The sequence below is a fragment of the Neophocaena asiaeorientalis genome, unplaced genomic scaffold (assembly GCF_003031525.2).
Source record: "Neophocaena asiaeorientalis asiaeorientalis breed wild unplaced genomic scaffold, Neophocaena_asiaeorientalis_V1.1 scaffold72, whole genome shotgun sequence".
NCBI lineage: Eukaryota > Metazoa > Chordata > Mammalia > Artiodactyla > Phocoenidae > Neophocaena > Neophocaena asiaeorientalis.
Window position 1 is genome coordinate 12,672,752 of NW_020185336.1, and position 21,294 is coordinate 12,694,045.

At 40.4% G+C, this 21,294-nt stretch overlaps 1 protein-coding gene across 1 annotated transcript in view; it reads right to left on the bottom strand.

Annotated features, from left to right (window-relative positions):
* Positions 1–21,294, bottom strand: part of FMNL2 (formin like 2) — a 304,398-nt gene that overhangs the window by 43,911 nt on the left and 239,193 nt on the right. The window contains exon 9 of the mRNA XM_024735896.1: positions 19,413–19,506. Coding sequence (XP_024591664.1) covers positions 19,413–19,506 — 94 coding nt within the window. The remainder of the gene's footprint in view (positions 1–19,412; positions 19,507–21,294) is intronic.

A 21,294-nucleotide genomic window follows, 5' to 3' on the forward strand; every position in this document is an offset into this window, starting at 1 on the left:
AAATTAATAAAACGTTTGTAACCATCTTGGGCTGGCAGACATCTGATTATGAACCAGAGGCTTTGTCCACATAATGCTAAACACCCTCATGAAAACTTCAGTTACTTTTCCAGATGTTTCCAAATATCCAGATGTTTGGCATCAGGTACACAAAGCATCCCGATGACTGTTTTACTTCCCATGCATATATTTTGCTGTACTGAATAAAGAATCCTGACATAGAAGCAAAGGGCTAGTAAAATCCCCAGAGGATAACTTGTTGACACACCACACCTTAAATGAGAGATGCATTTTTATCACTCCCCTTAAAAAAAGATGGTCTTCATTAAATTCTAGAGAGTAAGGCTCCACAATACAATTCGTCATCAGTGACCTCTTTCGGAAATACTCCTAATGGTGGACTCGAATCTCTCTGGCTCCGCTGCAAGACTCACATCTCTTGGTCATCAGTAAGGATACAGATTCTTACAAGGCTTCTATTCCTACAGGAAGGCCAAAGTACCTTCTAGTTCTTCAAAAAAGGCTGTTTTTTTAAATTGGTAAATGATGAAGGCCTTCAGTCATCTCTGGGACAACTTGCCAGTCAGATCCCTCAACAGTAGAAAAAGTCCTATTTAACACTGCTTTATTACATTCATTTTTTCCTCTCCGCTTTGCCCTTTGAACACATACTCAATTTGGTCAAGCAAGGCAAGGGAGGGGACACAACGACACATTTCTAGTGGTCATCACGTGTTCACTAAACCACAGCAACAGCACATGGTAGGAGCTGTGTAAATCCTATGGCATTCCCACCACAGACCTTGGGACCTGCTCAGGAGGAAAACGTCAACCCATGCTCTCTCCTCTTGCATGAATCACGACAAATCAAATTAAATCAAACAAAGATGTGCTAAGAATTCAGCGCCCTTGAAGATAAGGACTCTTTGTTTGCTAGATCAAAGACCTCAGCCCACAAATAGGCAAATGCCTGAAGTTTGTCCACTGCTCCCTCCTAACTCGCATTTCACATCTCTTTTACTTTCTTCTGTGCTCTGCCCCAATTCTGGGTCTTCATCAGGAGGAACCTGCTCTTAGCTTCCTGTAATCACCTCCACCCGGCCCAAGGTGACAGCAGACAACAGACTGGGGCAGCAGTTCTTAAAGTGGGCTGTTTGAACCATGAGGGCCCCTGCCACCCCATGACGGGGTCTGTGAGATCAAAACCATTTTTATAATAATACTAAGATGCTTCTTGCCTTTTTCACAGAGTTAACATTTGCACTGGTGGTACAAAAGCAATGGGAGGTGAATAAAACTACTGGTGCCTTAAAACAAATCAAGGCAGTAGCACCAAATTATATCAGTAACCACTGTATTCATCACAGCCATGCATTCTCAGTTAGTTTATTTTTTAATTTTTAAAATTAAAAAAATGTTTTTAATATTTTAGCCGCACCGCTCATCATGTGGGATCTTAGTTCCCCGACCAGGGTTCAAACCAGCATCCCCTCCATTGGAAGCACAGAGTCTTAACCACTGGAACACCAGGGAAGTCCCTCAGTTGTTTTTTTTAAAAAGCCAGTTTCACTTAAGAATACCCTTGATAATGCAATAAAAAGCATTAATTACATTAAATCACAACCCCTGAAAACACACCTTTTTAATATTCTACATGAGAAAATGAGATCTCTGCATAAAGCACTTTTGCTGCATATAAACACATGGTTGTCTTGAGGGAAAGCACTTCTGTAATTATTCTAGTTGCAAGATTAACTAGCCACTTTTTCATTTTTGTTTGAAAGAATGACTAACTATTTAGACTCATATACCTGGCTGTTATTTTCTTCAAAACTCAATTAAATGAACGTTCTACTTTAAAGGAAACAATTGACAATATTTGTTTCCAATGATAAAAATTAAGCTTTCAAGAAAAATTGAGAGTTTGAAAACTTGTATCCACCATGAGCTTAACACAGCTTCCTAATATTTAAAGACTTTTCTGATAGGATTGGTGGCAATAATAACGAATGTGATTTTTAAAACTACTGCATTATAAAATGTGTCAATATTTAGATGATGTGGATAATTCAGAGAATTGCTATTTTCCAAGTGACCATTGCATGTTGTTACAAAATTATGCATACATTCAACAAAGTGAAAGATAAGCAAATAAATTTTAATGTAAGAGAGTGTAAGAAGTTCATTAATATGGTTTCTGATTCTACTTTGCAACTCACTTTTAAGAAACTACTACTTATCCAATGTTTGTATAGTATAGTATCAAAAATGAATATCCACTATTATCTGAAAATGTTTCAAAATAATTCCTTCTCCATCTGCACATTTTCATGGGGCTGTATTTCCTCTGACCACTTCAACCAAAACAACACAAGTGACTAAATGCAGAAGCAGACATGAGCATGTAGCTACCTTCTATTAAGCCAGACTCTAAAAGATGTATAAAAATATAAAATAATGCCACTATTATAGACTGAATTGTGTCTCCACAAAATTCATGTTAAAGCCCTAACCCTCAATTCAGCTCTATTTGGAAATAGGGCTTTTAGGAGGTAAGTAAGGTTAAATGAGGTCATAAGGGTGGGGCCCTAATCCGATGGGATAGGTGGCCTTATAAGAAGAGGAAGAGAGATCTCGCTTTACACAGACACACCTAGAAAAGGCCATCTGAGCACAAAGACAGAAGGTGACCATCTGAAAGCCAGGAAGACTGCCATGCTGGCATGGGGACTTTCCTCTATAACTGTCAGAAAATAAATCTGTTGTTTAAGCCATCCAGTGCACGGTATTTTGTTGTGGAAGCCTGAGATGACTAAGACAACCACTGTTCTCACTGATTACTGGTTTCTTTTTTTAAGTTTTAGAGAGCAGGTGTTTTTTTTAATAGAAAAAGTTAACACATAATGAGTTTATTATGTTATTTTAAATGAAATTAAAAGTTTATCAAAATTTTATTTTAATTTCTAATATAGTAAATACCAATGCATAACTTACATTAACAAAAACTTTTGGGGGTCTTCAGTAATTTGTAAGGATGTAAAAAGGAGTCCTGAGGCCAAAAGTGTGACAACTACTGAACTAGAGAAACAGCCTCTTTATTTCTACAAAGACAATAAATTTTTTTAATTTTTTAATTTTATTTTTTTATATAGCAGGTTCGTATTAGTCATCAATTTTTTTTTTCAGTACGCGGGCCTCTCACTGTCGTGGCCTCTCCCCTTGCGGAGCACAGGCTCCGGATGCGCAGGTTCAGCGGCCATGGCTCACGGGCCCAGCCGCTCCGCAGCATGTGGGATCCTCCCGGACCGGGGCACAAACCCATGTCCCCTGCATCGGCAGGCGGACTCTCTACCACTGCGCCACCAGGGAAGCCCTAGTCATCAATTTTATACACATCAGTGTATACATCTCAATCCCAATTGCCCAATTCATCCCACCACCACCCCCACCCCACCGTGGCTTTCCCCTCTTGGTGTCCATACGTTTGTTCTCTACATCTGTGGCTCAATTTCTGCCCTGCAAACCGGTTCATCTGTACCATTTTTCTAGGTTCCACATATATGCGTTAATATACGATATTTGTTTTTCTCTTTCTGACTTACTTCACCCTGTATGACAGTCTCTAGATCCATCCACGTCTCAACAAATGACCCAATTTTGTTCCTTTTTATGGCTGAGTAATATTCCATTGTATATATGTACCACATCTTCTTTATCCAGTCGTCTGTCAATGGGCATTTAGGTTGCTTCCATGACCTGGCTACTGTAAATAGTGCTGCAATGATCATTGGGGTGCATGTGTCTTTTTGAAATATGGTTTTCTCTGGGTATATGTCCAGTAGTGGGATTGCTGGATCTTATGGTAATTCTATTTTTAGCTTTTTAAGGAACCTCCATACTGTTCTCCATAGTGGCTGTATCAATTTACATTCCCAACAGTGCAAGAGGGTTCCCTTTTCTCCACACCCTCTCCAGCATTTGTTGTTTGCAGATTTTCTGATGATGCCCATTCTAACTGGTGTGAGGTGATACCTCATTGTAGTTTTGATTTGCATTTCTCTAATAATTAGTGATGTTGAGCAGCTTTTCATGTGCTTCTTGGCCATCTGTATGTCTTCTTTAGAGAAATGAAAGACAATAAATTCTTAAAATCTAAAACTTGAAGAAGCAAACAAATGGATTTCTAATAGTAAAATGTCTTGCAAGATTGTTGGGAGTCAACCACACTATATAAAGAACAACTCATCTGCCATCTCTCCATGAAGAGGAAGTCACACTATTCAGAGACAGGATCGGTTTCTCTATACAGAAAAGGCTCTTCACCAGTTTACAAGGTAGGAAAAAAGAAAAAAGACTTTCCTTCAGTTCTTATGTTTAACAAGGCAAGGTGCAATCTCTGGCATTTACCAGGCTGGACTGCAGCAATCCCTAACTGTTCTCTGGTTGTCTCTGGGATGTGTCCACCTCTGTCACATGGAGGCTCACTACAAGGCTAGATTTTTTTTTCCCCCAAAGCCAAGTAAATGTTAGATTTCAAGCAAGAATATGAGAGAAATACAGAAACAGTTTTCTCCCACATGGTCTATAGGACATGCATTCCCCAAGTTCAGGGAGAATCAGACTCAGTGTATCTGCCCAAATAAACAAATTTGTCCTGGAACACCTGACATGCTATAACATCAAACAATCAAGAACAAACATGCAAGGAACCAATAGATTATCTTTTACCAAAGCACTAACCATGCCCTTGCTACCTACCACATAGAATATACTCTTCCCTAGTTTTATACCTATTCCTGGAAAATACTTCAACATGGAAAAGTCAACATTGTTTTTAGTAGTATACCAGCGAATCTGGGCCACCACATGTGTTGCTGGCATGAGTACTGGGGAAGGAACCGTTATTTTCCACGGCTAAAACCAAACTGCTGAAGCTATAGCTATAGCTCAGTGTTACTGTGATTGGTCATTTCCACTCTGCAGTGACACAGAGCTGAGGGGGAAACTCTGTCCGAGAGCTCAACTTCATGCTCATATATAACATGAAAGCGTTGGGAAGGAGCTACATGCACCACTGTGGCTATGGACCTACTGTGAGCAGGAGCTGAAGAGCCGAAACAATGACTCAAAAGCCCAGCCTTTGAAACACTGCCCAAGCCAGGATACTTTCACAGACTAGAACTTCCTAGGGGCAGGTACCCACAGTGTGCCCAGCACATGCAGCTCACTTCCTGGTTAGGGAAGCAGCAAACTCCTTTGACTATGGGTTTAGAGACTAATGCAGCCATTTCCAGGTTATAAAAGGGAACTGGGGACTAAAATCACAGTGTAGCCTAAAACCACAGTCATCTACTTCTATCCAAAACTTGTTACTATCTTACCAAATGGCCTTGCACACGTTACTTTTTGTTCGTGTTCATAAATTTTTGTACCTATCATTTTATTATCTAGGTACCTTGCTTTTATATCTGTAGTCAAAGAAGCGCTTTATCTTTCTCAGCTGGAATGCTTTGAATATACATATTACATAGGCACATGTAGGCAAAATTTTACATAAAATCATAAAACTGTAGAATTGGAAGGGATATAGAGGTCATTTGACTAACTTGCTACCTAAAGCAAGAACTTGCACCACAAGATACCAGACCCACCAGGTATCCTCTTCTCCTCTTGACTACCTCTGTGTTGTGTGCTTCATAAAGCACAAAGGCTCTTCTGAGCATCCTTCTAGCTCATTCTAGCCTGGTGCCCTTTGGAGTTCAACTCCTTAGTACAATCCTATTCTCTACTTGGAGAAAACACACATACACAATTCCCAGTCACCTCTGTTTAAGCCTGTTCTCTCGTTCATTATCTTCAGTTCAGAACTAAGAATCTGACCTTGGAATTTTTAACATCACTAAAAAAAAAAGTAACTTAATAAAAAATCAAACAATTTTCTTCACCTGAAAAAAATTCCCAGATCTTATTTGTTCATTGTGACTGTGCTTCCTTCTTCTTAATTAAATGTATGCTGTTTGAATAGATTCTTGCTCTCCAATTACGTCCATCCCCAAATTCAGTGGATCAGTCTGTCTCTTGTTGACTTTTCTTCAATTTTATGGTTTCATACCCATCGTCATGGCCACAAATTTTGTCCAGGGTCCAGTCGTTTAATGCCTGAACTGCCTATCTTCCAATCTCCAGTATCTCTCTGCTCTGTTTTTTATGCATATATGATAATTTTTAAGATTTATCAGAATTACATAAAATGCCCTTCTCAGGTTTCCACAGAATCAAATGGAGTAGATATAAAAGCACTTTATAAACTGTAAAGTACTACATAAGTATTAGTTGCTTCCCTTATCATTTTTCTTTTCCCTCCTACTTTTATCTGTCGTCCTTTGAGATTCTTTTTTTTTTAAATCACAGTGAAGGGACTTCCCTGGCAATCCAGTGGTTAAGACTCTGCACTCCCAATGCAGGGGGCACGGGTTCAATCCCTGGTCAGGGAACTAGGATGCTGCATGCCACACAGCATGGTCAAAATAAATAAATAAATCACAGTGAAGATTTTCTGAATCTCTACTCTTCATCAGAACCTTAATCGTACTTGCCTCCTGTCGTGCTTTATTTTGTAACATGGGCCCCAGTCAAATATTTTTTCTTGTCGCTAGCACATTTATTTTGACATATACTGCCCCTAGGACGGACTTCATGCCCATCTCTTCCTCTGTTCCCAGAGTCGCCTCCACCAACCAAATCAAGTCTCTTCCTTTGTCACAGTGCTCAAGACCGATCCTCTCTCTTTGGGCCCCATACAAACAGCCCAGTTTGTCCTGGCTTTTACTAATAACTTCAAACACTCCAATAATCTACCCAGTCAGTAACGTTTTGTTTGCCTTTTAGTAGAAGATCGAGAGTGTGTATCAACTTGTGTAGAAGGTGTTTGATGAGTAACAATATGTTATGTAACACTGTCTCCAAGTACGGAGCCTTGGAGATCAATGGATCTGGGTAAAAACTCCAAACCTGCCAGTTATTAAAGTATGACAGTAGGCCTATTTACTCTGAACCTCTCTTTCCTTATGCCTACTTCATAGGGTAGAGCTTATAATTAAAGTAATATATGCTAGCCTGTCGGCACTCAGCATACAATAAATGGTGGCCTTACTCTTTCTATATATGCATATGCCTTTTTAATACATTCATCAAATATGCTAGCTAATGTTTATAATGTGGAATAAAATGCAACAGTTTCATGAACGCTGCTCGTGTTTTCTTTCTGAAGATGATTGTTTGCTAGTTTAAAAGAAACTAAACAAAACCCTTCTGTATTGACTATGGAGCCCAAATAAATAAAAAACATGCTTATGTTTTACAAGTATTTAAATTTCAAATGAAATTTGAACTTGACTCATACAGGGAATCAAGCTCAATAAGCATATTCATTGGCAAAAGCAACTAAAACTTTAGCTTAAATTATAATAGGGAATAAAAATACACATAAACACGATTCTAAAAGTTTTGAATTGTTGTTAACTTTAGCACACATTTGGTCCTTAACTAAATACCTATTAAAGTCAGTCCTGTCTTTTTCAAGGCAATGGTAGTTTTGTGGGACAAAAATCATGCCTTTTATTTTCTGTCAAACTCTCCTGATCTTATAACAGTGCTTTTCTCCTGGTAACAAATATATTTGCTCAACAACTCCCTAGAACTTCCAAAGAATTCTGGCTTTATTAGTTCTGAAAAGAAGTGGTAATGATCAGTGCCTTTATTTTTGGAGAGATGTTACACAAAAGATAACTGAACATCTTTAGAAAGTACAAGAGAAAGCAAGTCAAATGAAATGTTCCTGGAAGGGAAAATCTCACCCTGCACAATAGGGACATTTAGCCACACTAGGCAAAGTGTTAACCAATAGAAATAAACACACATACAAATTAGAAGCAACACTGCCACTCCAAACCCTTTCACTGGTTTCCCTTTAGGGCATTACTACGCATAAATACATCTTTCTACTGTCACTCATAATACATGTACATACATATATATACACATAGATACGTACATATGATATACATATGATTTGTCTTATCATTTCCCTAGTTAACATATCTAGCACAAGCACTTTCATAACTATTTTAATGGCTCTATTTGAAACTAGAAGCTTATTTAGTAAGATGGTGGATGTGTGGTCCTGTGCCTTGGCTTAGTCACTGCTTAGACTGGGCTTAATAACAACTGAAATAACCTGCAACAATATAATAATAACCTATAACCTACTGACATTTAAAAACAATTCTATTTCCACTTATTTAAAACGACTTAGAAAACAGCTAGAACAAATGTAGAATACTAAAGTATACTTAAGTCCCAAGATACAGACTTAAAAAACATATATCCTTACTATGCAAGTCAGGGTGGAGTGAGGGAGACAGAGAATAAGGAGGCAGTTCTTTCTCACTGAAAAAGAAACCAAGGTGATCCTACAGTTAAAGATCCTTTAGCCTTACTCTGCAGAAATAAAATGCCAGAATGGCAAAAATATACTGACCAGGAACTGAAACTCTCATTCCAGTGGTTTCTAGTGATGATATTACCAAAGCTAGAAGAGTTTTGACTCCAATTCTCATACCAACTCACGGCAGAGTGCTTTATACCATCCTTATGTACCCGCAACCAGAGCATCACCTAAGTGTCAGAGAAACACCTCCCAAGGGAAAGCCCCACGTGGAGGGCCCTGTGCCAGCCTCTGCTTCAGGTTCTCTGGGGCCTTAGAGTAACACACAGCTCTCGCTGCCTTCTCTCTAAGTCTTTCGTTGCTATCGTCCTAGAATATGGTATCAGGGCACATAGGCCTACTGTTTTACAGTTGGCAGAGGGCACAGGTTTTAGAAATGGCATTTTTACATTCATAAAAACAAGGAGGTAACACCCTGTTTAAAAAAAAAAAAAAAAAGAGTGGCTGCTACAAATGAAATGGAAGGGGAAGCTCCCTCTTGTGCAAAACTGCACTCAGGCTTGTGGAGAGAGAAGAGGGCCTAATTAAAGTCAGACTGAGGGGCTTCCCTGGGGGCACAGTGACTGAGAATCCGCCTGCCAATGCAGGGGATACGGGTTCGAGCCCTGGTCCGGGAAGATCCCACATGCCGCGGAGCAACTAAGCCCCTGCACCACAACTACTGGGCCTGTGCTCTAGAGCCCATGCTCCACAACAAGAGAAGCCACCGCAATGAGAAGCCTGTGCACTGCAACAAAGAGTAGCCTCCACTCGCTGCAACTAGAGAAAGTCCGCACGCAGCAGCGAAGACCCAACGCAGCCAAAGATAAATAAAATTAAATCTTAAAAAAAAAAAAAAGGTTGAGAAGCAAAGCAGCAATGAGAAGCCTGTGCACTGCAACAAAGAGTAGCCCCCACTTGCCGCAACTAGAGAAAGTCTGCGCGCAGCAGCGAAGACACAACGCAGCCAAAGATAAATAAAATTAAATCTTAAAAAAAAAAAAAAGGTTGAGAAGCAAAGCGTCTTTACAAATGCTCGCCAGATAGCGTGATAATCTGCCCCAGGTACCATTACCTCCTGTATTTCCTTTATTATTATTATTTTTTTGCCTTTTTAAACAAAAACTGTGTCATATATTTTTATTAAATCATAGAAAACTCATTTGTATACAAATTTTTCCACTTTGGGGACACTGGAATATTAAACAGCTGGGTAACAAAACAGTTGTAAGATATACCTTACTTTAAGCAGAGACAAGTTTTAAGTTGTCACATTTATTTTTTTTTTAATGTTGAAATAATCAGTAACAGGTTATTGGCTTTTTTCACCTTTGGGTCAGAAGAATAGTAACTCTTATAACTCCCCAGTTCTCTTTAAGGATGTTTTTCATTACTCAAACCAACCATGAGTTTAAAAAGGTGATTAAGTTTTAATACAAAATCCATTTCTTTTTCCCAACCATGGGCTTTTAGGGTATTGTAAATACTGAATTTCAGGAGAATGGTCTCCTTTCACAGGACCAATTATGCTTCTTTTCTACAACAGCAAACATGTATAATGGTACAGAATATATTTCAGAATAAGTTAAATATTAAGACATACAGTATGGCAATAATGTCCTACTTTTCTTTCTACCATGTAAATTCAAAAGTTCATCCTAACCTTACACATTTATCAACGGGTGAAGACTGAGGGATTCAATGATGATGAAAATGCACAACCATCAGAACCACATTTTCTAAACACTTCGGCCGAATATATCCAAGTGGTCCTGTCAGAATCACGCCTGCATTTGTTCCACAGGGATCTATATGAACAGACGCCAAAGGTCACCAAGCGAAAACGGGCAGTGGTTTTGCAGTTTAGGTTGTCACTCGTTCTGCTTTTGAGCAGAGACCCAGAGGTCACACTGTGACATGTCTGCACTCACCCCAAACACTCACATAACATAAACACAAATTAAATATTAGCAAACTTATTTTAAATTAAATTGAAGACCGTTATTTTCAAGTGCGTGAAGTATTTCCCCCTAGCTTCTTGAACGCATGTTATAGAGCGAGAACTAACATCCTGGGTTAACATCCATGTTCCTACATATTAGGGGCCAACCCGCTTCCTATGAGAACTCCCTGGAGTAACACATGAGGCCTTTAGGGGGAAGAAAAAGCAATTCTCCAATCTAAATGGAGGGATAGTCTCAAATAGTCATTTTCCCAAACTCCAGTTTGGATTTCAGACTCATTAAAGCAGGAACTCAAAAATGTGATCTTTGGGACTGGCTCCTGGTGTCACCCGTGGTGACAGTCTGTGTCCCAGGACACTCGACTGACCCTTAATACTACAAAGCCTCACTTCAAGCCGCCCCCAGGTCCTGGGCCCCTGCTGTCAACCTGTAGCCCTGGAGCTCTCCCAGGGAATGTGTAAACAAATCTGGGGGAAACCACGTTTCTGCAAGTTTTTGTTATGTCAGTGAAAAACCTCCTGGGCTAAGAAAAATAATAGGAAACGCCACCCCAATGGCAACTTCTCACAAGGCTTGTCTTCTGCGCATCCTGCTGTAGAAGACCATGAAGCCAACTCAAATATTCTTTGCCTCGCTTGCCCCAAATGGTAATTAAACAGTTAGAAACTTTTCTTTGAAATACCTTATTCCTGAATTATGACAAATGCTTATCTGAGCAAACGTGGTCCTCCATCTTGTTACTGGAGGTGACTTGGAGAGGAGGCTAGGCTTCTGTGCAGGTTGGGATTCTGGCTGTGTCTGTTTCAACTGCAAACAGACAAGAACATAGCGCTGCAGACTGGGACTTTGCATCTGTGGAGCTGGTGGAGGTGCAAAGTTTTGTAGTGGGCCCTGATCTCCTGTATTTCCTTAAAAAAAAAAAAAAAAGGCTTGGGGCTTCCCTGGTGGCGCAGCGGTTGAGAGTCCACCTGCCGATGCAGGGGACACGGGTTCATGTCCCGGCCCGGGAAGATCCCACATGCCGCAGAGCAGCTAGGCCCGTGAGCCATGGCCGCTGAGCCTGTGCGTCCAGAGCCTGTGCTCTGTAACGGGAGAGGCCACAGTGAGAGGCCCGCATACAGCAAAAAAAAAAAAAAAAAAAAAAAAAAGGCTTTCCCGGGCCCACATCAAAGGAAAGTCCTGAAGATGCTAGAAGTGAATGACTACAGCGGCTAAGGAAGCAGACGACTGTCAGTGGAGAAAGAGGCCCAAGGAGTGAGAAATATGAAGGGCAAAATGTCTGAAAGAAACCTCAGATCCCAACCACAGCCTGCTCTGGCAAAGTGACCTCACGCTGGGCCCACCCAACAGACTTTTGCAGCAAAATGTAACAGCCATTTCTTTACTAACTGAGAGAGTTAATCTAAATAGCCAATGCTTGGAGAAGACTGAGGAATACCTTTCCTGCCACTGCCACTGCCCCTTGTGACCATTAGGCCATTGGACCATATAAAGACTCTGGAATAAGTAATAGGGTATTTCGTGACCTGCCCCTAACTTCTTATCTCACCTGTTCTCTTCTCACACATCCCTCCTTTAAGACTGGAGATGCAAGGTAAACAAAGACATGTATGTCCTAAACCCTGTTACCTGTGAATATTTACCTTAAATGTAAAAGGCACTTTGCAGATATGATTAAGTTAAGGATCTCGACATGGAGAGATTATTCTGGATTCTCTGGGTGGGCCCAATATAATCACGATGGTCATTAAAGAAAAGAGGCCACTGGATGAGAGTCAGGGAAGGGGCCACGAGCCAAGGAATGTAAGCAACTTCTGGAAACTTGAAAGGGTAAGGAAATGGGTTCCCAGAAGAATACCACCTGTAGACTTATTTTATATACATACGACAAACAGAACTGTAAAATAATAAACTTGTGTTGTTTTAAGCCACTAAAGCTTGTGGCAATTTGTTAGAGCAGTGATAAGAAGTGAATATACCCGGTTAATTCTTATTCATCCTAAACTCAGGCACCCTTTCCTATAGGATGCCTCCCCTGAAAGCTCGGACCCCATATCTGCCCTCCTTCCCACCCCTCTTCTTGGTTAGCTGTTTCTCCTCTTTGTAAAGGAGAAACCTACAGCCTGGCATTACCTTCATACAGCCTAGTAGGATAACTATAGAAATATTTGTCTCCTTAACTAGATTGGGATGGTCCTTCTTAAGGGTAGAATTCTTAAGGGTCATATTTCTTATTTCCAGTGTTTATCAATGTTTCTGACACACAGGGGCACTCAAATATTCATGATAATTTTTTCCAGTAAGTTAGCATCACTCATCCCTTGATGATGAGAAGGGTACCAGCCTTCACTTCCTTACTACATGATAAAGACACAGATGATAAAGAAGTAACTAGTTCATTACCAGGGCCTCATAAATCCTGTATAAATGGCTCCTTTCTCCTCTGAAGAGTCTCTCAAAATATTGTTTGCCCATTGTACACTGCTTCAAAGTAGCAACCAACCTTTCTATCACCAATGAAAAAGTTTATACAGTTTTCAGTCCGGAAGAGAAACCAAGTATTACACTGGGTGAAGAAGAGAGAGAAAACAGAAGAGGAACAGCTAGAGATAAATTGATAAATTCTCAAAAATTCATTGCGGTGAATTGTATTCAATATTTTCCAAAGATGACCACAGGAGTCCCTCCTACCTACATGTTCTTCTGCACTGTGACCCTCACACTCCACCATCAAGAAGTAAAGTTACTGCCTTCCCCTTTGCACCTGGGTTGGCCTTAGTGACTCAGTTGAACCAACAGAATGCAGAAGTGACACTGATGACTTCAGAGACTAGTTCAGAAGACATGTTGTGATTTCTGTCTCTTTGAAGCTCTGAAGCTGCTCCTTCCTGGACACTCCCTCTTGGAAGCCAGCTGTCAGGCTACAAGAAGCTCCAGCCACATGGAGGCCTGCATGGAGGCACTCTGGTTAACAGGCTCTGCTGAGCTCAGCCTTTAAGTCATCACAGCCCAGAAATTAGACACATGAGTGAGGAAGCCTCCAAGTGAATCCCTGCCCCTAGTCAATCAGGTCTTCCTTGATGAGACCCTAGATGCAACGGAGCAAAGACAATCATCCATGCCATGCCCAGACTGACCTCCTGACACACTGAATCCATAGCCTAATAAAACTAAGTTTGGGGTAATTTATTATGAACAAGTAATAACTGCCACAGTGAATACACAGTCCAAAAGATAATCATGGTGACTTTGCTTCCCAATCCTAGGAAGATGGACTGGCCGGAGAAGAGTCCAGGTGAATTAGATCAACCTAATTCTGGCCTGATAAGGTGAAATACGCACATGCTCTAGAACTGTCACTCCCAGAGTTTGAGATTTGAAAGAATACATTGCTTATAGTTCAATGAGAGACTGAAAAAACTAAGTACCCTGCCCTCTATGTTGAGAATTTTACCACTGAATGAGTTATCTGGATGGCTTGTGCTGGATTTATAATTCTACACCCTTCAAATATTTGAGAGGTTAGATTAGATGGGATTAGATTCTGAGGGATGCTGGAAGCACACCAAAATGTCTGCTCTCCTTCCTGCCCAATTTGACCCGTTGTAAATAAAACTTGACAGGCCTTCTTAAATCAACGTAATAATGTGTAGCACAAGTGCTTTCAGATGCCCAGTAGCTAAACCACATCAGCTTACTTAGGAAGCCTTCTAGCAATACGTGAAAAAAACAATGGCTCCTGCCAAGAGTGCTGCGTACAAGAGAGCTGGTGGCCTTGAGTGACTCATTTCACAAGGCTCCGTCTATCTGTGCTGAAAGGTCGAAAGTGGGAAGGCATTGGGCCTTTAATAACCAAACTCAGACCTCAGGCTTATTTGTTAAAGCCAGATGCTGCCATTTTGGAAGCAGATGAGAACACAGTTATAATAGATCTGGAATCCTGATGAATTCCAGGTGCACCTTCCAGCTGCCTGGGGGAGCTGGTAGCTCAAAGTCTCCAGAGGGTTTTATTACTAGTGTCACAGTGAGCTACTCTTTTTTTGCATTACCCAGGCCTCTCACTATTGTGGCCTCTCCCGTTGCGGAGCACAGGCTCCAGACGCACAGGTTAAGCGGCCATGGCTCACGGGCCCAGCTGCTCCACGGCATGTGGGATCTTCCCGGACCGGGGCACGAACCTGTGTCCCCTGCATCGGCAGGTGGACTCTCAACCACTGCGCCACCAGGGAAGCCCCAAGCTTTTTTTTTTTTTTTGCAGACTTTTGGGGACACTTTCTTAAAGGCAATTTCTCAGATATATCAAAGAATACAATAGAAAAAAGTAGGAAGACTAAGAAAAGTTGAAGAGAATAAGGTCTAGATAGGAGACCTCAAGGTTCTTAAGGGAAACTGGATTAAATATAGTGTTCCTAACTCCAAAATGGGGCCAGTTGATCCTTAACCAGTAAGTGTAGCTTTATGACCCAGCAGATTGCAAGCTATGGCCCATGTCATTTGAGAGAGAAGAAAAAGCATGACCAGAACCCCAAATAGTGTTTATGGCGGCTAGGCTTCAAGGTCACAGCCTGAGAGTCCAGCCACATTTTAGGAATGCCTGCCCATTTTCTAGGCCTGTTTCTCCAGGCTTCTTGTCAGCTCTGTGCATTTCTTGACATCCTTCCAATCAATCCTTTCTTCTGTATGCTAGAGTCAGTTTCTGCCTGTTGCAAACAAGACACTGAACTAATGCAAATACCAACAGAGCGATCTTTACTTTCAAACGTATTCTTTTTTCTGTCTGGTAGAGCAAATGCTCATAAATATATACTGCCAGGTAAGTAAGAAAGCATCAATTTAGGGAAGGTGGTAATCTGTCCTTCCTTGTGGCTAAATTAGCCAATAAGGAAAAACGGATGACTCCTTGTTCTCACCCTGGTCCTCAATTCAGGACCACAAATTTTCATGGGGAGATGTTTCAACATCACAATTAGATATGCTAATTCCCTTTATTTTAAAAAAACATTTTTTTGGGGGGCTTCCCTGGTGGCGCGGTGGCTGGGGGTCTGCCTGCTGATGCGGGGGGCACGGGTTCGTGCCCCAGTCCGGGAGGATCCCGCATGCTGCAGAGCGGCTGGGTCCGTGGGCCATGGCTGCTGGGCCTGCGCGTCTGGAGCCTGTGCTCCGCAGCAGGAGAGGCCGCAGCAGTGAGAGGCCCGTGTACCGCAAAAAAAAAAAAAGAAAAAAAAAATTTTTTTAAGGGAAAAGAATTCAAGGAGCATAATGGATGACTAAAGGTTTAGTCTTCAACTACTCACTACACTCAACATTTTAAGGCATGTTACAAACCATGCTTGGTACAAGTTTACTATCTAAATTTATGTAATTAAAACTCATTTATCATCATATACATTGAGGTGATATATGTGCCTGCTCAGTGATGTCAGGCTTAGGCCCAAACCCCCAAAACCACCAAAAGCAAGGTCTTCGATTAATATCCTTCCCACCATCAGATACCATTAAATTGGAAGTGCTATTTTTCTAAAATATGTACTACAGATGTTATAAGATACATGGCATAAGATGTCTTTGTGAAAACATAAAAAACCACACTGGCTGGGATTCTGAATATTAATTGAAATATGAGAAATTAATGTAATCATACATTAAAATCTATCAAAAGCTAAAAGATACTTTCTTTTAATCTAAATTTGAATTAATTAGTGGTAGTCAAATAGGACAGAATGGATTTGTTGGCTCAAGAAGCAGAGAGGAAAACAATCGTGCCACATACTTAACATGTGTGGTCCTTAAATATCCTTTTAGCATCTGGTGCCACACTGCAGCAGTATGCTTGGCTACACTCTAGCGGTGATACAAGCCCAAAGGGTCTGGCACTCTAATGCACATTATTTTATCTGCCAAAATAGATACTGATATCTGATACTGAAGCCCACCATCACCCTACACCAGTCCCCCCAGTGAAAACAGGGATAATCCCTTCGTCCCTTCTTAAGGAGATGAACGGAATACCACTTACTAAATGGGATAAAAGAATTAACAACAATGTTCTTGAGGGCAAAGACTCTTCCTTGACCCTACTCCCTAGGACCCCCGTAGCTGGTATGGTGCTCTCTCGGCCATGGGCAGCTCAATGGGCATTTCTCACTGACCAAGACCCTATCTGCACAGGCATCTGAGATCGTGAGGACAACTTTTCCTGATCAGGAACAGCTGGCTCCCAAACCTCTCTAAACCCAAAAGATTCCACTGACATTTTGCTAAAATGATTAAAGAATATACTCTTCACTATGATGTATACGAAAAATAAAAACCACATAAAGACAGGAGAAAAAGAGAAAAGGAAGAGCTTCAAAAGATGCTGGCCTTTGTGTGGCATTACATTAAAAAAAAAAAGAAAAAAAAACCAAGGTCAATATACACTAACTTTTTTCACCCTCACATTGAACAGATAAATGAGTGGATGTCTTTTGACCTACCGCTAAGAATGCAGTTTCTCAGGAACGGGCTCCTGCCCTGGCCTCCTGCATATGGCTATTAGAATAATCCTTTTCCTGGCCTGTCTACATGAACACCACAGCCTGAGGTCAATGCAAGCCAAGAGCACCCACAGAACCAGCTCTGTCCGTGTCCCCTCTCCCACGTGACATGGTTTGTTTTCTGAGATGCAATTGCCAGTCCAAGGAGAAATCAGAACTTAAACACCCACCATCATTCACAAGAAATTCCAGAAATGAGGGAGATTTTGGTTAAAGCTCTAAATTCAAAATTTAGTCCTCTTTACTATTAGCCAACTATTAGATTTAGCAGGATAACTCTTCTTGTTTTTTCAACTAAGCACACGCAATGCCCTAAATGGCTAAACCATATACAATTCTGACACCAGATAGTTAAAACTCAATCCTGCAAGTATTTCTGTGCCTATTATGCATAAGAAAGGCACTCTACCTTATCTAAGAGAAAACCAATTTAACATTCATCTCGTGATTTACTGGCTTTAATGAACACTGATTCTATACAATTATAATTTTAGGACAGAATTTGACCTGCAGTATAATCAGTTGCTTGTTATAATATGACTTTTATTATAACAAGGGTCACTGATAACTGTATGGTAAGTGCTTCCAGTGTGGAAAAGATTTGGCATGTGATATGTTCAAAATATGATCTAATGATAAAGATGTGGGAGTTATATTAGCTTCACATGCTGTTTTACTTTCATTTTAGACCCATCCACCCACATATCTCCTTATTTATAAATATAAGTTTTATGTCCTGTAAATGATATATAAAAACATTCACAGACAAGCACTCACACATTCTTATCTCTAAAGACTCTATTTGTTTTGGAAGCCAGAATATGAATTTAAAGAATCACTACTATTCTTCATCATTTTCTTAGAACCCGAATATTTTTCACTACTAAGGCTGAATACATAAAAAGACAATATTTGGCTCTGTCCATGGTTGGCATTAGCAAAATGAATGATATCAAAATCTAAAGGCAGTGACTGCAGGGGAAGGAGGCAATGCAAATAAAGGGGCAGGAGGACTGTTTCCCCTGTTGACTAAAGTATCTTTGAAGCTTGCCAGCCCACGTAAAGGATTATGGGTCGCTCACTAGTACATCCTTCAGCTGGGGTAGTGAGTCCAATTAAGGGGATAGGCTCCTAGGTCCTGTCTCAGGAGATTCACACACAATGGGGACCAAACGTCACTGGAAACAAAAGTTCAAGGTCAGCAGCACCAAATCTTAATCCTGGCTCTGCTGCTTATCTGGCCATGGGACCATGAGCAAATAATGTATTTGAAATTTTATTCTTCTATAACATGGAGATATTAACATTTATCTGTAAGAACCAAATGATTTCATGTGTATACCTGGCACAGCCCCAGGCACATAGGAGGTCTTCAATAAATACTAGCTGAGTTCTACTCCAGAGATTCCCAGGAAAGATGAGAGGGGGTCTGGAAGTCCCCCTGAGATCTAGATTTTAACCCAGTTGGGGTCTTAATCCAAAAGCATCTGGAATCAAATGGGATTGCCAGGGAAAGGCACAACTTGGCCGACGCTATTGTAATCTGGGGCTCCATGTGCCTTCAATTACTTTGGTCATGTCCCACCGCAAAGTAGCCTCAGATGTTAGACACTTACAGGGGAGCTAGCAGGCACCCTTCTTGGCTATGTAAGGCTGCACACCACCACCAAGAGAAACTGGCTATGAGTTCAGTTGTGATGCCTTGATACTTTGGTTCAGAATTCTTGGTCGCATATTATCTATGTGTAATTGTTTCTTCTTTTGTAGTCATTTAGTTTCCATTTCAATCATGCATGTCCATTGGTTTACTGTTTTCCTGTGACAAGATCACCTGATTAAGATTACAGACTGCTAAAATCAGTGTCTGTAGTTATTTGAGTGATTTCTCATAGCATCCAGCAAAGCAGTGATCACACATATGATTTGAGGAAAGTAACTATGATGAAAGAGTTCGTAAAATTTACAAGGTGGATGCTCAAGTAACAATCATATGAAAACAACATACATTTAACAAAACCAGTTTTCAAACTTGTCTATTCTGTGTTCTCCAAAGGAAAATGAGCCCTGCAAATAGTTTTTAGCTCTTCTTAGAAATGGGACACCAAAAACAGCTTAGTGCATCCATTTATTTAGACTAGGTTCATTACTTCTCCCTCAGTGACATCTTAGAAAATTCACTATTATACCCCTTAGGCCCTAAAATAAATAAAAAGGTAAATCATGGTGATGGATGTTAACTAGACTTACTGTGGGGATCATTTTGCAATATATACAAGTATCAAATTACTATGTTGTACATCTGAAACTAATATGTTGTATGTCAATTCTATCTCAATAACACACACACACACAAAAGGCAAATCATTCTGTTCAAAGATGTCCAAATATGTTTGTGTGAGCATTCTTTTTAAAACTAGAATATCCTACCTCCTTAAAGTTGTCAAATGCTGATAAAATGATTTCATGCCCGCCTCTGACAAGACAAACGGCTGCCAACAGCTCTAAGACAAGAGCTTTTGTTCTGTCAAAACAAGAAGGAAAAAAACCACACATCAGTGGAATTGAATGAACGATGAGTCTGCTGTTCCTTCCAAGATGAATATGATAATATTTGTCCTGTATTTTTTTAAACTTTTACTCATTAAGGCATAGTTATATTAAAGCACATACATTTTAAAACCTTTATGAACTTCTATACATGTGGCTTATCTAGGGTAGCAAGTTTGGAAGGCATGTTCCCTACTCCCAAGATTACAAATTACTCACAAATGAAAATTAATTATGGGAAGATTAAGTCTTTTAGTCCTATCATCAAGTGACTCAGTGTAATGTGGTTGAAAAAGTATTTTTAATGAGCTAAAGACAACAGGAAACATGAGAATATTCAGTAAAACCACCCATTGCTTAAACACTTTCTCTGGTTCTAGAGTCAGAGATAAAACATTTGCTGAAAAAGTTCAAAATCAACGGAAATCAACACCTTACGTTGCAAATCTGCTAATCTGCAATGGCTCCATAAAAATCCCCACAATAATGCAAGCTTCCATCACTTCTTCCCACACAGGAGATCTGAAAGGAGCTAGGCTTACAGCTGTGCCAATACAAGAATATTTTCTCTGACTCAAGAAAATAAAACTCCGTCTGAAATATTTTTAGAAAAACCTTAGAGACACAATCTAAGTTTTCAAATACAATGTCAAGGACAGCATTGTTACTTCAGAGTACGATTACTTCAGTATTTCATCTTTTTTCTGGAATAAAAGCTATTGCCAACCTCTAAACAAAGATCATTCTGACAATCCACAATATCAATTGTCTTAAGAAAAATGAATAATGACTTCCCTCAGTGGAAGACAGTGACAAAGAAGCATGACTACTTGGGATTCTAGTAAACTAAGGAAGCAATCAGAAAGTTGCAAAAGCGTTAATCCGGGGAAGTATGAATAATAAAATCCAACATTTAAATAGGATTTAGGGTTTGCATTGCAAGGATCTAATTTATAATCATATTTTTCAGCTGAATTAGCAGTTCTCACATATGCAGTCTTATCAGAGAGGTCTGATAAAAGGGAGTAACAGTGTGAAATGCAGAAATGCACTAGAATGGAAAGTGCATTACACTAACCAAAATAAATTGACGAAAACAAGCTTCTAGAGGTAATCTGTGAAATGAGTAATATATGGCACTTGCCTATATAGGAAAGCGAATATGAAAAGAAATCTGCGTGCAGTTATTTTTGTTTTGTTTGGGTTTCTCTTTTGGTTTGGCAATAAAAGCTACACATGTAAAGGCTGCAAATGAAGTGTAGACAAGCGGCAGTAGTTTTAGTTAGCTTTCAGCAAAAAGTGGTGTGGCTAAGTCTGTATCAAGACTCTCCTGGCCCCAGTCCTGACAACCTGGAAGCTTCATGCTCTAAATTTGCAAGGATGCTGAGAACCAGGCCTCAAGAGGAATGAAAGCTTGAAGACAGGGCCAGAGTTGTCACCAGTTGTAAAACTGTAACATAGCTGAAAAGAAAATTCTACTTAGCCAGGGAGTCTATCGACAATCTTAATTTAAAAAGTCATGCTTGGGCTTCCCTGGTGGCGCAGTGGTTGAGAGTCCACCTGCCGATGCAGGGGACACGGGTTCGTGCCCCGGTCCAGGAAGATCCCACATGCCATGGAGTGGCTGCGCCCGTGAGCCATGGCCGCTAAGCCTGCGCGTCCGGAGCCTGTGCTCCGCAACGGGAGAGGCCACAACAGTGAGAGGCCCGCGTACCGCACAAAAAAAAAAAAAAAAAAAAAGGAAAAGCTTAAAAATATTCCA